The 16,280-nt window shown below is 36.6% G+C and overlaps 1 protein-coding gene across 1 annotated transcript in view; it reads right to left on the bottom strand.

The window, feature by feature from the left end:
• Nucleotides 1-16,280, bottom strand: part of SLC12A2 (solute carrier family 12 member 2) — a 95,441-nt gene that overhangs the window by 42,153 nt on the left and 37,008 nt on the right. Inside the window, exons 5-10 of the mRNA XM_066274261.1 lie at nt 12,689-12,828; nt 10,943-11,053; nt 8,948-9,056; nt 5,203-5,330; nt 5,003-5,087; nt 102-253 (exon numbers count right to left, since the gene is read on the bottom strand). Of these exons, the coding sequence (XP_066130358.1) occupies nt 102-253; nt 5,003-5,087; nt 5,203-5,330; nt 8,948-9,056; nt 10,943-11,053; nt 12,689-12,828 (725 nt within the window). The remainder of the gene's footprint in view (nt 1-101; nt 254-5,002; nt 5,088-5,202; nt 5,331-8,947; nt 9,057-10,942; nt 11,054-12,688; nt 12,829-16,280) is intronic.

Genomic DNA, 16,280 nt, shown 5'->3' with positions numbered 1-16,280 from the left:
TCCTTTCTAAGTTACTGCTGTACTCTAAATGGTCAGATTTGACAGTAGTCTGACATCTAGATAAATATAGAATGTGTGTATAGCATAAATTTGATGCTCACCTGAAAGTTGTTCATTAGGCCATAGGAACAAGGATTGCTTTCACAATAAGAAAAGTCAAAGTTTAATTTGCAGGCTGCAGAAGTACAGTTTGTTAGCTCGGTTACAATAGTGTCATTAATGTTCCCTGTGGCATCCCGAACAACACAAGAACCTGAGCACAAATGACAAAACAAATAATACAGCTAACGTTTATATTCATTTAAGTATTATATGTACCCATAAAAAAATTATGATACTGCACGTACACTTGCTTGTAATAGCATACACTGCATTTACAATTAAGCCATCTTTACATGGAACAAAATTTGGAAATCACTGTCCCCAATATTTACATAGTGAAATGGAAACTTACAGAGTACTATTTACACTTGTATACTCTACAACCTTCTAAATATAGTTCTTTATAAATAGTATATTAGGAAAACTATTTCCTGGCCTATTTGGTTAAGACATCCTTAAGCAAATATAAAAATCTCGTGTTGAAAGAGTTCCAAGCCAGAACTGTGGTGGCGCAGTGGATAAAGCGTTGACCTGGAATGCTGAGGTCGCTGGTTCTAACCCCCAGGCTTGCCTGGTCAAAGCACATATAAGAAGCAACTGCTATGAATTTATGCTTCCTGCTCCTTCCCTGCCCCACTTTTCTCTTTCTCTCTCTCTCTCTATTCTCTCTAAAGTCAATAAAATATTCTTTTAAGTGTTCCAAATGGCATATTTTCCTATACTCCAAATACTTTATATTTAAAATCTGCCAAATATCACACTTCAGTTAATATCTTCTGTATGGGAAAACAATTTGAACATTAATGAATTATAATTCTTTTTAAACCTTTGTCTAAAATAGGTCTACCCTGATAAAATATATGGTATCTGAGATTCACTTAAAAATTACCTGTGGGGCACAGTGAATGGGTATAGATGAAATAAGGTTAACTATGTATTGATAGTTCTTGAAACATTTCTGAAGCTCGGTGATAATTGTTATGTTGGGATCGTTAGAAAATGCTCTCTACTTTTGTGCAAAATCGAAAACTCCCATAATAAACATTTAAAGTGTTTTCTTGAAGAAAGCACTTCATTATTTGGAATAACATATGATGTTAAGTAATTACCATTCCTTAGACTTCATATATTTTTACTTTTGAAGCATTTTAACACTACTGTCACATCATATATGAAGTAATATAGACATTACAGCAAAAAATAAAAAGAATAAAGGCAAAATTAAGTTTAAAGGGGAGAATATTTTAATGACTTACATTTCTTCATTTAACTTTCAGAGCACTGTCTGCAAAATCGTGTTTCCTTAAAGGTACTTTGGAAACCACTGGGGGATGAGGGAAGAGCGGGCCCTGTCTAGCCCTAAAGCAAGTATGCTTTTACATGTTTTGTATTCCAAAATATGTTTTGGAGAAAAAAGGCTCCATTGCTTTGAACTAGTTATACAACCACTGGTGTAGAGGCAAAATGTGCTGGCTCAGCCACTGAATTAGGGAGAAAGGACTACTGCTATTGCTCCAAGGGTGAATGTAGACAGAATAAAATGAGGATGGGCCAGTAGTGTTACGGGGTCAGGTAAAAAGAGAATTATTTTCCACTTTTAAATATAGTCAGTTAATATCATTCTTTAAATTAAAACTAAATTTTCTGCCTGACAAGGGGTACAGTGTATAGAGTGTTGGCCTGGGACACTAAGAACCCTGGTTTGAAACCCCAAAGTCACCGGCTTGAGCACGGGCTCATCCGGCTTGAGTGTGGGATCATAGACATGACCCCATGGTTGCTGGCTTGAGCCCAAAGGTCACTGGCTTGAACCCAAGGTCACTGGCTTCAGCAAGGGGTCACTGGCTCAGCTGGAACCCCTGGATCAGGGCACATATGAGAAAGCAATCAATGAACAACTAAGATGCCACAACTACAAGTTGATGCTTTTCATCTCTCTCCCTATCTGTCCCTTTCTCTCTCTCTCTCTCTCTCTCTCTCTCTCTCTCGATAAAACAAAACAAAACAAAATAAATTTTCTTTTCTTTAGCTTATGTATGAAATAAACAAGAATGCTAAGTAGGAACTTTTAAGGGAACAAATTTTTTGAAAATGAGGTTTATGTATGGATTTTAAGGATAAATGAAATCCAATTCCTTTTTAAAAATTTAATTTAGCCCACCACAATAACCCCCGTTTAATGAAATTTCAAAATTACATTTATGCAAATTAGCATCAGAGTTTGTTAAAAAGTGTTCTGTCACTACTGCCCCCAAATGACTGACTATGGCAAAAATAAAATTTTCTTACTGAAATACTATGGAAACCTTATAGTCTATAGTCTATGAATTTGGAGTTTGTGATTCTTTAATTTGGTATCAAAATAAGATAGATTCTTACAGTATGCTTAAAACATTTAACTGTAAAATTTAAACTTTAGAGTTTATACATTTTTTTGTGTGTGACAGAGACACACACACAGAGAGGACAAATAGGGACAGACAGACAGGAAGGGAGAGAAATGAGAAGCATCAATTCTTTGTTGCTACACCTTAGTTCAGGGGTTCCCAAACTTTTTACACAGGGGGCCAGTTCACTGTCTCTCAGACAGTTGGAGGGCCGGACTATGAACAAATCCCTATGCACACTGCACATATCTTATTTTAAAGTAAAAAAACAAAACGGGAACAAACACAATATTTAAAATAAAGAACAAGTAAATTTAAATCAACAAACTGACCAGTATTTCAATGGGGACTATGGGCCTGCTTTTGGCTAATGAGATGGTCAATGTCCAGTTCCATATTTGTCACTGCTAGCCGTAACAAGTGATATGATGCGCTTCCGGAGCCGTGACGCGTGCATCCTGCGTCACCGGAAGTAGTACTGTACGTGAGCAATGCCACGCTTTGCAGCATCCTGTGCTCCTCTCACTGACCACCAATGAAAGAGGTGCCCCTCCCAGAAGTACGGCAGGGGCCGGATAAATGGCCTCAGGGGGTAGTTTGGGGACCCCTGCCTTAGTTGTTCACTGATTGCTTTCTCTTATGTGCCTTGACAGCAGAGTCAGTGACCCCTTGCTCAAGCCAGTGACCTTGGGCTTAAGCCACGACCATGGGGTCATGTCTATGGTCCCTCACTCAAGCCAGCAACCCTGAACTAAAGCTGGTGAGCCTGAGCTCAAGCCACCTGAGTCTGTGCTCAAACCTGCAACCTCAGGGTTTCGAATCTGGGTCCTCCACATCACAGTCCAATGCTCTATCCACTGTGTCACCTCCTAGTCAGGCTGGAATTTATGCATTAAAAACAGTGCTCACATTTCAAGAATATACCTATGTTTCCTGGGTAAAGTATATGGTTTCATGAAAGTGTAATTAAAAATTTGAGACGTTTAGCCTGACTAGGCGGTGGCGCAATGGATAGAGCCTTGGACTGGGATGCGGAAGGACCCAGGTTCGAGACCCCGAGGTCGCCAGCTTGAGCACAGGCTCATCTGGTTTGAGCAAAAGCTCACTGAATTGGACCCAAGGTCACTGGCTCGAGCAAGGGGTTACTTGGTCTGCTGAAGGCCCGTGGTCAAGGCACATATGAGAAAGCAATCAATGAACAACTAAGGTGTCACAAAGCACAATGAAAAACTAATGATTGATGCTTCTCATCTCTCTATTCCTGTCTGTCTGTCCCTGTCTATCCCTCTCTCTGACTCTCTGTTAAAAAAAAAAAAAAAATTGAGACGTTTAATCACTGCATGCAAATTATATATAAATTAATATCAGAGTTTGTAAAAACTCTGAATTATACATAGAACCTACCATTATACACAGCCTTTAAAGACTATTTAAAAACAAAACAAAAAACCCCAAAAACCTGCTTTGTCATAAAAACAATGTTTTTTTGAGCGAGAGAGGGACAGATAGGAAGGGAGAGAGATGAGAAGCATCAACTCATAGTTGCAGCCCCTTAGTTGTTAATTGATTGCTTTTTTATATATGCCTTGAGCCAGTAGTTCCAGCCAAGCCAGTGACCCCTTGTTCAAGCCAGCGACTTTAGGCTCAAGCCAGCAACCTTAGATCTCAAGCCAGTGACCATGGGGTCATGTCTATGATCCCATGCTCAAGCCAGTGACCCTGCTCTCAAGCCAGATGAGCCCATGTTCAAGCTGCACTCGTGGGGTTTCGAACCTGGGTCCTCAGCGTCCCAGGCCAACACTCTATCCACTGTGCCACTGCCTGGTCAGACGCCATGAAAACAATTCTTTAAAGCAAGAAAGAGTTATCCTTGGTAGTGAAATCTCTAAGCTTCATTTCTGGTAGCTATAAAACAATGATTTTAGAAACTGCTTGAACACTTAAGTCCTTTCAAGTTTTAAAATGCTGTGAGTCCAAGTCCATTAAGTGTACTGAAATGGTTAAACACAATTTGCATTCAATTTATTAAGACTTCAATTAGTTTTTTCATTCACTATAGTATGCCCTATTCATCAAAATCAGTTTTTATGGTAAAAAAATTGCTAGGCAGTGCTTAATGGCCTTAAAACAATCTTATATAGAAAGATTATAAGAAAATATTAAGTAACCACTATAAAAAATATTCAATAATGTATAAAGATCAGAGAGTTAAGTGCATTACTTTTAGCTTCTATAGCTTAGTGAAATTTAAGATTTTGCAGAGAAGATTTTATGTCACTTTCTAATTTAGTATAATTAATAAAAATCCTGGAGGAGAAGCAATAGAGCCTTTGCTGGTTTAGATAATTCCATAAAATCACTACTAGTTGACTTAAAACTGTTTTTTAAATTCAAATATGTGATACTGTGTCTTTTACTGAAATATTTATGAATTTAAAAATGTCATGAATAACTATTTATAGTATGTACATCATGAAATTTCTGAAGCATATAAAGAAATGTGAGGCATTTACCTACAGATACTGCAATTCCTGTGTAAACCACCGTAGTAATTAAAATGGCTAAGAGTGTTCCTTTAGGTATAGCTGACTGAGGATCCTAGAAAACAAGAAGATTTTTCATTATGTCTACCTTTAAATATATATATAAATATATATCATTATTAATATGTAACCAATACAGTACTTTTTAATATAACCAGTGCAGTACTTACTGCGAGATCACCTGAGATATTTGCTCCAGCCAGAATACCAGTTGCAGCAGGAAAAAAGATGGCAAAGACAGAGAAAAAAGTCTCTTCTTCTCGAAAATCTGGTCCAAAGTTCTCATTAAATATTTCAGCTGTAGAGAACAAAATATTTTCGGCAATTAAGAACAAATTAGAACATAATAGTTTTAAGTCAAGAGTAAGTGGTATGTATGATCCCTACCATTTCTTCAGTTCAGGTATCTGATAAACTCTTGAATATTTCCTAATTCACATATTGGTATTCCTGTTTTCTTATATGAGGGAACAGTTTACAACTAAAATGATGATTTGACCTGGGACATTTCCTACTATTTTGTGTATCTTAATAATCAAGTTTCAAGCACCTCTAACTTGATGGCTACCATTAATTAGTCCAAATGTAAGTCAAAGTGTAAATAAACCCCTGAAGAGGTCAAAGAAATAAGAAAGGAAGTTGGAAAACAAAAGGAACATCACACAAATCTGGAACCATTTTCTTTTTCTTCCAACTTAAATACTATCTGTACAGCTTTCTCTATTTCCCAGTGGTGACTTGTTTAATTTTTTAGGCTATTTTTGGGGCTTCCAAGTAATTTTAAATAGAGCAAATAGGTAAAGGTCCTTTCCATTTCAACAATAATGAAAGCTTCAAATAGTCCTACCGTTTCCATCTATTCTGAGAGGTACTGACACTAAAAGAACCAATTAACTGTCATTTTTCATCCATCCACCCATCCATTCAATATCTGAGTATCTACAATGTGCTAGGTCCTATACTTAAGCCATCTAGTATGTCAAGAGATACACTGGCAAGAAGCTACACATTGTTCCTACCTTTATAGAACTTAATAGTCTCAATGGGGAGCGACACAATAAGTAAAGAAACAGGCCATTATGAATAGCAAATGTACTGACGGAAGCAGGGTGTTGTGATAAAGAATGAGAGAATCTAATTCATTGTGGTTACAGGAGGCTAAAGAGCTGTAACTAAGGAGACGATACTTTAAAAGAGACTTGACTGAACAAGAATCAGGCAGGTGATCATTAGGGGAGAGATTACACCAGGAATAAAGAATGACATTTATGAAGGCCCAGAGGTAGGAAAAAGGCTTAGCTCTTTTAAGGAACTAAAAGAATGTAAAGGTCTTATTATAGTAAGGAAGAAAATAAAATCAGGTAGGCAAGATCAGTGGGGGTGGGACTATGCAACATTTTAAAGGAGTTTAGATTGTATCCTAAATATAGCGAAAAGCCAAGGTAGGCTTAGAAACATGCAAACGACATGATGTGGTTAAGGCTGTGTGGACAGTGGGCTGAAGGCACCCGCGCCTGAAGCAGGCAGATCAATTAGGAGGTGACTCCAGTGGGTCAGTCTGAGAGGGGAGAGGAACATACCGATTGAAGAAAGATTGGAAAGTAAAGGGGCAGGTGGGAAACACCGAGATCTGGGCTCTTTTGATGTACTCAAATGGAAAAGTCTGAGAAGAATTAGGAAGGAGAGACATCAAATAAGCAGCTATGTTTGTCTGGTGTTTAACAGAGAAATCCAGAAATAAAAACATGGCAGTATCTCAATAGCATTTGGAGCCAGGAAAATAGACATCACTAAAGGAAAGAATATAGTTAGAAGGCCCAGAACCAAACCTGTGCAACTCTGACATTCACAGGACAGGAAGAAGAGAAGAGGGGTGTCAGGAGAAACAGACAAAGTGACCAGTGTGACATCAAACGAAACCAGAAAAGTATTTCAAGGAGAATGGGACAACTAAGTATAACACTGCTGAGAAGACGGGGACTGAAATACTCCCTGAATTGTCCTCCTTCGTAGATACCTGCTTAAGTACAGGGTTGAGAGATAAGTCATGATATCTGTAGCTTCTTTCAAAAGGTTTAGCAGTCATAGTAGTTAGATACACATGAAATTATAAAACAAATGTGGCAAAAACATAGACTATAAAAGCATTCATCATTGGTGAATCTTGCCCTGGTCGGCAAACCGCGGCTCGTGAGCCACATGCGGCTCTTTGGCCCCTTGAGTGTGGCTCTTCCACAAAATACCACGTGCGGGTGCTACCTCAATAAGGAATGTACCTACCTACATAGTTTAAGTTTAAAAAATTTGGCTCTCAAAAGAAATATCAATCGTTGTACTGTTGACTAATGAGTTTGCTGACCACTGGAAGGGATTTATTGTATCAAATTTTCAAGTTCTCTGCAAGTTTGAAATTATTCTGAAATAAGGAATAAGTGAGAGGTATGAATTTGAGAAATTTGTTTATGAAAGGGAACTAGAAAATGAGGTAGTAAATGGAGGAGAACAGAAGACAAGAGACATCATTTTCAAGGATGAGAATTACTAAAGCAAGTTCATAAGCTTATAAGAGGTGAGAGTTTTGATACAGGAAAGCGAGGCAATTATAAAAGGATAAATGCCTTTCAAGAAGTGAAAAACAGGATCCAGAAAACAGCAGAGACACTGGTCTTTGGTGAAAGAGAAATACTTGTCATATCAGAAAGAAAAACAGAGGGAAAAATGAATCCTCTTTAGGTAGTCATTTGAACTGACAAGTTTATCAATATAATCTGTTTACTACTAGCATTGCCTTAGTATGAGAGGAGACCAAAGCAGTGTCAACCACCAAAAAGAAAAGTCACAATCCAAAGTATATTTAGATTGATTTACCTCAGAATGAATTAGGCCCAGATGTGCCACTTAAATACAATGTAAATTATTACTATTCTAGCCAACTATGTAATACTATTACGTATTATAAGTTGCCACGGATCTGAAATAAAGAAAATGAAAAATGTGGGCTAGCACATTTTTTAATTGATATTTAATTGATATTTTTTAAATTGATTAAAGTCGTAAGTAGAAAATATAGAGTTAGGAATATTTTTAGAAGTACTCATTCACTGTAACTTTTAATACTTCTTTTAAAAGTGACAAAAACAAAAAAATAAAATAAAAGTGACAAAAACAGATGTTCAAAAACATATATAATATAATGTGACCTGTGGTGGCACAGTGGATAAAGCATTGATCACAACGCACATTTGAGAAGCAACTACAACAGTTTAATGCTTCCCACTCCCCCTGACCCGATTTCTCTCTCTCTCTCCTCTCTAAAAAAAATAATAATAATTAAAATCTTAAAAAAAGTAAAAATGTATAATGTAAAAAATTGAAGTAAAAATATTCATAATTAGAAGAAATGTCACAAATATATGAGAGCACAAAATACAGATGAAAACTGTGGAAAATTCCCACACAATTAATAATAAAAACTGTAGAAAAACTTAAACTGCAATTACACAGAAATTAATACTTCTAGTTCCTTTTTATTTCTAGTTCCTCAGACACTTAGATTGTTGTGCTGAAATACAACTAAAAGAATGAAAAAGCCACATCAGAATTAAAAAAAAAGCCACGTCAGAACAGAAGTTACTTTTCACTTACATTCTCAAAATCAGTAGAGAACTAACACACTTTTTTTCAGTAGCAATGATTTTTACATTCTGTTACCTTTTGTTGATAATAATAAAAGTAAAGATATAAAAAGAGTGATATTTTATTCCAATTGTAACATATATTAAGGATACAAAACTACACTGAACTGCCAATTAGTCAAACTCAATTACATCACAATATATCTAAAATGTATTTAAACTTATTTACTAATAGAATGGTATAATATGAACCTTTAAAAATTCTATCTTTTTTACTTACTTTTGTAACCAAAGAAACCTTTGGGCTTCTTGCTCTCAAATGGGATAAAGGTTCCTATGACGAAATCACCAATGGCAAGCAGCAGAATCACCAAAAGAACAATCTGGGCCTAGAATTTTAAACATTTAAAATCAAAATCAAATCTTTTATGCTGTACATTGGTTCAGTTCCACCAGAAGGTAACTTCCATGGGGGAAAGGATTTCTGTCTTGTTGCCTCAGTGCCTCAAACAATGACAAGCATAGAGTAGGTGCTTCATAAACTTTTATTAAGTGAATGAACAAGAATTTTCAGTGAAGTGGGGGAAAAAATGGATAGCAAAAGTAGGATGATGCCATATACTTTTGAAATGAATTGATGATGTGCATGCCTTCCCACAAATCATAAAGCACTATAACTTTCAAAACACTGTGGGCTTTTAGGACTACCGATCCCTTTTCTGTCCCCTCCAAGGTACAGTACAATCTTGACATGGCTAATATACTTGCTACACACCCAAGTTTTACATACAAGTCCAAACAAACACACTATTGAATGGGTGACATCTATATGAAAAGAAGGAAAAGTATAAAAAGAAGACAACACCCAGGAGAGGAATTTAAGTAGCAATGGTACTGGAGGAAAGGAACAATCTATGAGAACTACCATCTCCCATCTCTCACTTTTTTTGTTTGTTTTATTGGTACATAACTGAAAATATCAGTTTCAGGTGTACAACATAATGATTTGATATTTGGATATATTGTGAAGTGATTATAAGAAGTCTAGTTAACATTCATCTCTATACAGTTACAAATTTTTTTTTCTGTGATGAGAACTTTTAAGACATACTCTCTTAACAAATATACAGTGCGATATTAACTATTGTCACCATGGCTGAACATTACATCCCATGACTTATTTATTTTATAACTGCATGTCTGTACTCTTTGACCCCCTGTTCGCCCATTTTTCCCACCCTCTCTCCTCCTCCACTTTTAACCTCCCAATAAATCTGAGCAGATACTCATGAAAAACTGTGTCACCTGTGAGAATAAGGACCACTTACATGGTAATATCCCAGTCAGTATGAAATAATTCTCAGTGAAGTCAATTTGTGAAATGTGTAAGTAAATAAATCATTTAATTTTATACTAATGACTTACCTACCATAGGAAATTATTCTTTCAGACTTTCCTAAATTTTTGACTTAGTAAATATTATCATAGTTCTTATATAATACAAATATGTGATTTTATACAATCTATAAAGTAACCTCAGAGAAAACTGAAGCAACTCTGAGATGCTCAGCAACATCCTTGCAGATATGCATGGTTCAGGAAACAGGAGCTGTACTACGGCATATTCTCTCAAAGACACAGATATATACAGGGGTGGGCAGAAGTAGGTTTATCGTTGTCCACTTGCCTTCATTAATAATAATACAAGAATAAAGTTTTTCTTGTTCTCACAAATGTAAACTTACTTTTGCCCACCCTTTTTTTTGGGTGCTCTGCCTACATATTAACATGAAAAGTCAGCAATTTCTCCCAGAAACAGTGGTATTGGCTTAGTAGTCATGATTTCTGAGATTTCAATAACAAGGAGCAAAATTAGTTTCTTTAATCCCTAATGGCACCAACTTGAAGTTTGCTGCCCCCATGTTTATTTTTGAAATTGAACTTTGTAACAAATTACAAAGCTAGTAGTTTAATTTGGGCTACCTAACATACTGACCTGAGCATTTCTATATAATGTAAATCACAGGTGGGAGGGAAGTTAAAAGTCAAAAAATTTTAAAGTACTGTGTTTATCTGGATCCTAGACTGATGGGTATATCCAAATATTCCGTCTTGTCAATTAGAAATAATCTAACATAAGTTTTTCTGAAAATAATTACTTAGGATCTTTCAAAATCTAAAAAATGTTACCACACTTGATACCATTCCTAAAACAAAAGCTATAGAAGTTCATATATTAAATATTTACAGACAGTCCAGTGATGTCACTACTTACCTTTGCTTCCCATTCCATTCCAGCTACGGAGATACCTAAAAGGATCACCACTGTGATGGCTCCAATAATTCGGATATCATTGATTCCGTCTATCATAGAAAGGGAATGTTCCTAGAAAAATTATAAATGTAATAAGCAATACTAGATATTTTAGATAAAGTCTAATTCTTCAAAAACATTTTAGAGATAGCACAGTGCCTTACATGTAGAAGCTGAATAAATGTCTATTTAACAAATGAATAGGAAGTCCTATGAAAAAGGAGTAACTATTAGTGATGTATCTGTCATTCAAGGATCTGATGACATCAAAAATAAGATCAATTAAAAATGTTATATTTAATCAGACACAGTAAATCAAAAAGGGAATTGCTAACAAGTAAATAAAAATCATAATATGACTAAACAGTACTAATGGTTAGGATTTTCTTCACATAAAAATATTTTGCATTTATTGTGATTAGTGAACTCATGATTTGCATGGTCTTTTACTTTGCATAAAGAGAAGAATACACTTTTTGCGCAGTTGTCCAAAATACACGGTTACCATTCTATGCGCAAAAAAGTATTTGTGGTTCAGTATCAATGTAATTAAAAACATACACTAAATTAAACAATGAAAGAACATGAACTCTTACTGATCACATTGCTTGCTTACTTATAGCCCTTCCTCCCCTTCACGCTTCTGGCCTAGCAAAGAGGGCAATAGCATGTGTCAGTTGTTTTCAGAGCTTACACTTCCTAATGTACCACATGCTACTGCGGAAGAGTTACAACATCCTAACATGAACAACTGTGTCAGTTCATTTAATATTGAATCCTAATTCTCTTCTACTGCTCTAACTATACACAAGCCAGACTCATTCTGTCCAGCTCTTCTGATATTCACCTCTGGTTCCTCAAATTAGACATCTAAACTGTTCTGTGTTCTCTATCTCAAATGAATGGCATTACCTTCCATCTGACTCCCCAACTCAGAAGTCTACGTGTAAACTTGGAAGTCCTTCTCTCTCTTTAGTTTCCCTCTTCCTATAATTAACCACCAATCCACTTAATTGACTTTTTGAAAAAATCTGTCAAATTCACCCACACCTCTCCAATCCCATTCATCATTGTTTTAATCTAAGCCACATCTTCCTCCTCCCCAGGATAGCTACAACCACCATTTAAATGGTTTTTATCTCCAGTTGTGATCCCTCAATCCATTCTCTACACTGTGGTCATAGTTCTTTAGGTCATCTCATGGTAATCTGATCATGTCATGGTCCCGAACTCCAATCAAGATAAGATTTAATTTAATAGCAAACAAGACCCTTCCTGACTTGATACTTTCTCCTCTTTCTAGTTTTAAATGTCTTGCCACCTTGTACTCTGGTCATATAGAAATATTTATAGTTTAACATCATACTCTATCCCTACCAGGCCTCTTTCCTTTCCTTCCGTTCCCCTCAGACCCCACCCCAGCTCCCCTATCTGCCTGCTCAAGTCTAGACTCCCTTCCTTGACACTCCTCTGCCACCACCATTTCTGGATGGTAAATTAAGTGATCCCTCTTTGTGTTGTCAAGGTCTCCTACAGGTACCCACTTCTAACATTCTATAATGATTTTCTTCTTTGTCTCACACACTAAAATTCTTGAAGAATGAGTTATGAGTTCTTCACTGCATTCCAAGCATCTAATATGGTGAGTGGCACATAAGCCGTCAATAAAGACTTGGGAAACAAATGACTAAAAGAAAGGTGAATTACCTTAAGCAACTCCACCACAGTTTCTGCAAATCCAACCACATACATAGCAACTGCAACAGCATTGGCAAAAGCGAAGATCAGGCCGATCGCACCACCAAATTCTGGCCCTAGACTTCTAGATATTAAATAATATGCTCCTCCTAAAGAAAAGGAAAAAAAACAACAGTACTGAAGTTAGTATTTTAAATGTCCTTCTCCATACTCAGCTAACTGCCTGAAGAAAACAAAGACAGACTCCCCCAAGAAAGAGGGAGTTCTGCAGCAGATGACCTTCAGACTTGAACTACACCATCAACTCTTGTGGGGGACTACAGACTGCAAGCCCACTCTGCAAGTTTTGGACTTTCCCTCCATAATCATGGGAATCAATTCCCTCAAATAAATCTTCACACACACACACACACACACACACACACACACACACACCACTATTGGTTCTGTTTCTCTGGAGAACGCTAATATAGACATGTTATAATATACAAAAATCTATCTTTTTACCATATACTAGCAATGAACATTTAGAAACTGAAATTTTAAAAAGTAGCCTACAACAGTACTCAAAAACAGGAAATACTTAAATCTAAAAAATATTTACTGCCCTAGCCAGTTGGCTTAGTGGTAGAGTGTCAGCCTGGTGTGTGGAAGTCCCAGGTTCAATTCCCAGTCACGGCACATGGGAGGAACGACCATCTGCTTCTCCACCCCCCCACACACCCATCTCTCTCTCTCCCTCCCTCCCTCCCTCCCTCCCTCTCTCTCTCTCTCTCCCCCTCCCCCTCTCCCTCTCTCTCATTTCTCCTCCTGCAGCCATAGCTCAAATTGTTTGAGCAAAGTTGGCCCCAGGCACTGAGGATGGCTCTATGGCCTTGCCTCAGACACTAAAATAGTTCAACTGCTGGGCAATGGAGCAGCATCACCTGGTAGGGGGCTTGCTGGGTGGATCCTGGTTGGGGCACATGTGGGAGTCTGTCACTGACTCCCTGCCTCTCACTTAATAAAAAAAAAAGAATTTGCAAAATCTGTATACTGACAAACCCAAAAAATAATTAAATATATACCATGTTTATGGAATGAAAGGCAGTTAAGATGTCTGTTCTCTCCAAACTGTTCTCTAGATTTTACATAATTCCTATCAAAATCCCACCAGGATACTTCAAAGAAATTCAAAAGGTGATTCTAAAATTTCTATAAAAAGGCTGAAGTACTAAAATAGCCAGAACAATTTTGAAAATTAACGAAGTTGGAAGACTCACACTACCTAGTTTCCAGAATTACTATAAAGCTACAGTACCAAGATAGCATGGTATTGGATTAAGGCTACATCTATAGATAATGGGCCAGCATAGATTCAAAAATAGAATCTCACACGTAGGGTCAATTTTTCCCCAGCTTTATTAATATATAATTGACATAAAATATTGTGTAAGTTTAAGATGTACTATGTAATGATTTAATACATGTAATACATTGCAAAATGTTTGCCAAAATAAGGTTAGTTAACACATCCTTCACACTTCACAGAATCACCATTTTTTATTGTTGTTACAGTAAGAACATTTAAGATTCACTCTTAACCTTCAAGTATACAACAGTACTATTTACTACAATCTCTATGCTATGTATTAGATTCCCAGAATTTATTACTATAAATATAAATCTGTGCTTTGACCATCTCAATTCTCTCACAGCCCCCTGGGTAACCACTTTCTACTGTTTCTAGGAGTTCAGCTTTTTTAGATTCCACATAAAAGTGAGATTACAGTTATTTGTCCTTCTCTGACTTACTTAATTTAGCATAATGTCCTCAAGTTTCATCCATCTTGTTGCAAGTGGCAAGATCTTTTTTATGCCTGAATAACAGTCCTTTGTATTTGTGTGTGTGTGTGTGTATAAATATATAGTCATCCCTCGCCATATCATGGTTCACATTTTGCAGTCTCACTGTATTGCAGATTTTTAAATTGTATATATCTAATTTTGTATTGCAGATTTTTCACTATATCACGGGATTTTGCAATATATAGGTGTTTTTATATATTTATTATTTTAATTACCTTTGTGGTAAAATAAGCATTTTCTAGCCTAAAAAATTGAAAACTATAAAAAAATAAAAATATTAAAACATTAAAATATTAAATCGAAATAAACTACTGGTGAGTACCCATTAGAATTTTATATATTGTTAAAATTATGTAGGTTTAAGAGAGTAGAAAGTGTTTAAGAGCATAGGAAGTGTTTATAAGAGTGTGGGAAAGGTTTATAAGAGTGTGAGGAGGGTTTATAAAGCCTTAAAAGATATATAAATAATAAAATAAATATAAGGTTGCTACTTCATGGATTTTCACCTATCGCATGGGGTTCTGGAACCTAACTCCCACAATAGACAAGGGACCACTGTATCACATTTTCTTCATCCATCCACCCACCCACCCACCCACCCACCCATCTATCCATCAGTAAACACTTAGGTTGTTAAGAATAATGTTGCAGGCTCTGGCCAGTTGGCTCAGTGGTAGAGTATCAGCCTGGCATGTGGAAGTCTTGGGTTTGATTCCTGGTCAGGGCACACAGAAGTGACCATCTGCTTCTCCACCCCTCCCCGTCTCCCTCTCACTCTTCCCTCTCCCGCAGCCATGTCTCAAATGGTTTGAACACAGTTGGCCCCAGACGCTGAGGATAGCTACATGGCCTTGGCCTCAGGCACTAAAATAGCTCAGTTGCTGAGCAACAGAGCTGTGGCCCAGCCTGGCAGAACATCTCCTGGTAGGGGCTTGCCGGGTAGATCCCATTCAGGTGCATGCAGGAGTCTGTCTCTCAATTAAAAAAAAAAATACTGCAATGAACATAATGAACATACAGATGGAAGTATCTTTACAAAAAAATGATTTCATTTCCTTTGACTAAATACTAAAAGTGGAATTGCTAGATCATATGGTAGTTTTATTTTTTGAGGTCCCTCCAATACTGTTTTCCTTAGTGGCTGTGCCAATTAACATTCCCAAGAATGCACAAAGATTCCATTTTCTCCACATCCTCACCAGCTTTTGTTATCTAGTCCTTTTGATAATAGCCATTCTGACCAGTGTGAGGTGCTGTCTCATTGTGGCTTTGATTTGCATTTCCCTGATGATTAGACATGCTGAACACCTTTTCATGAACTTGCTTTCTTCTTTGGAAACCCACTTTTTAATCAGATTGGGTTTTTTTGCTTTTGAGTTATATGAGCTCCTTATCTAGTGTGGACTGACCCTTTATTTGATATATGTTTTGCAATTATTCCCCCATCCTTTAGGTTCTCTTTTCATTCTGTTGTTTCTTTTGCCATGCAGTAGCTTTTTAGTGTGATGTAGTCCAGGTGTCAATTTTTGCTTCTGTTGTTCTTTTGGTGTCACAGCAAAAAAAAAAAAAGTGTCAACCCAAATGACAAAGAGCTTTTTCCTTGTGTTTTCTTCTAGAAATATTAAGGTTTCAGGTCTTCTATTTAAGTCCTTAATGCTTTTTGACTTAATTTTTATGAGTGGTGTGAGAAAAGGTCCAATTTCATTCACTCTCATGTAAATACCCAGTTTTCCTAACACCATTTGCTTAGAGA

This window comes from Saccopteryx bilineata, chromosome 4 (genome assembly GCF_036850765.1).
Source record: "Saccopteryx bilineata isolate mSacBil1 chromosome 4, mSacBil1_pri_phased_curated, whole genome shotgun sequence".
NCBI lineage: Eukaryota > Metazoa > Chordata > Mammalia > Chiroptera > Emballonuridae > Saccopteryx > Saccopteryx bilineata.
The sequence above is the reverse complement of the archived record's forward strand: the minus strand, read 5'-3'. Positions and strand labels throughout refer to the sequence as shown.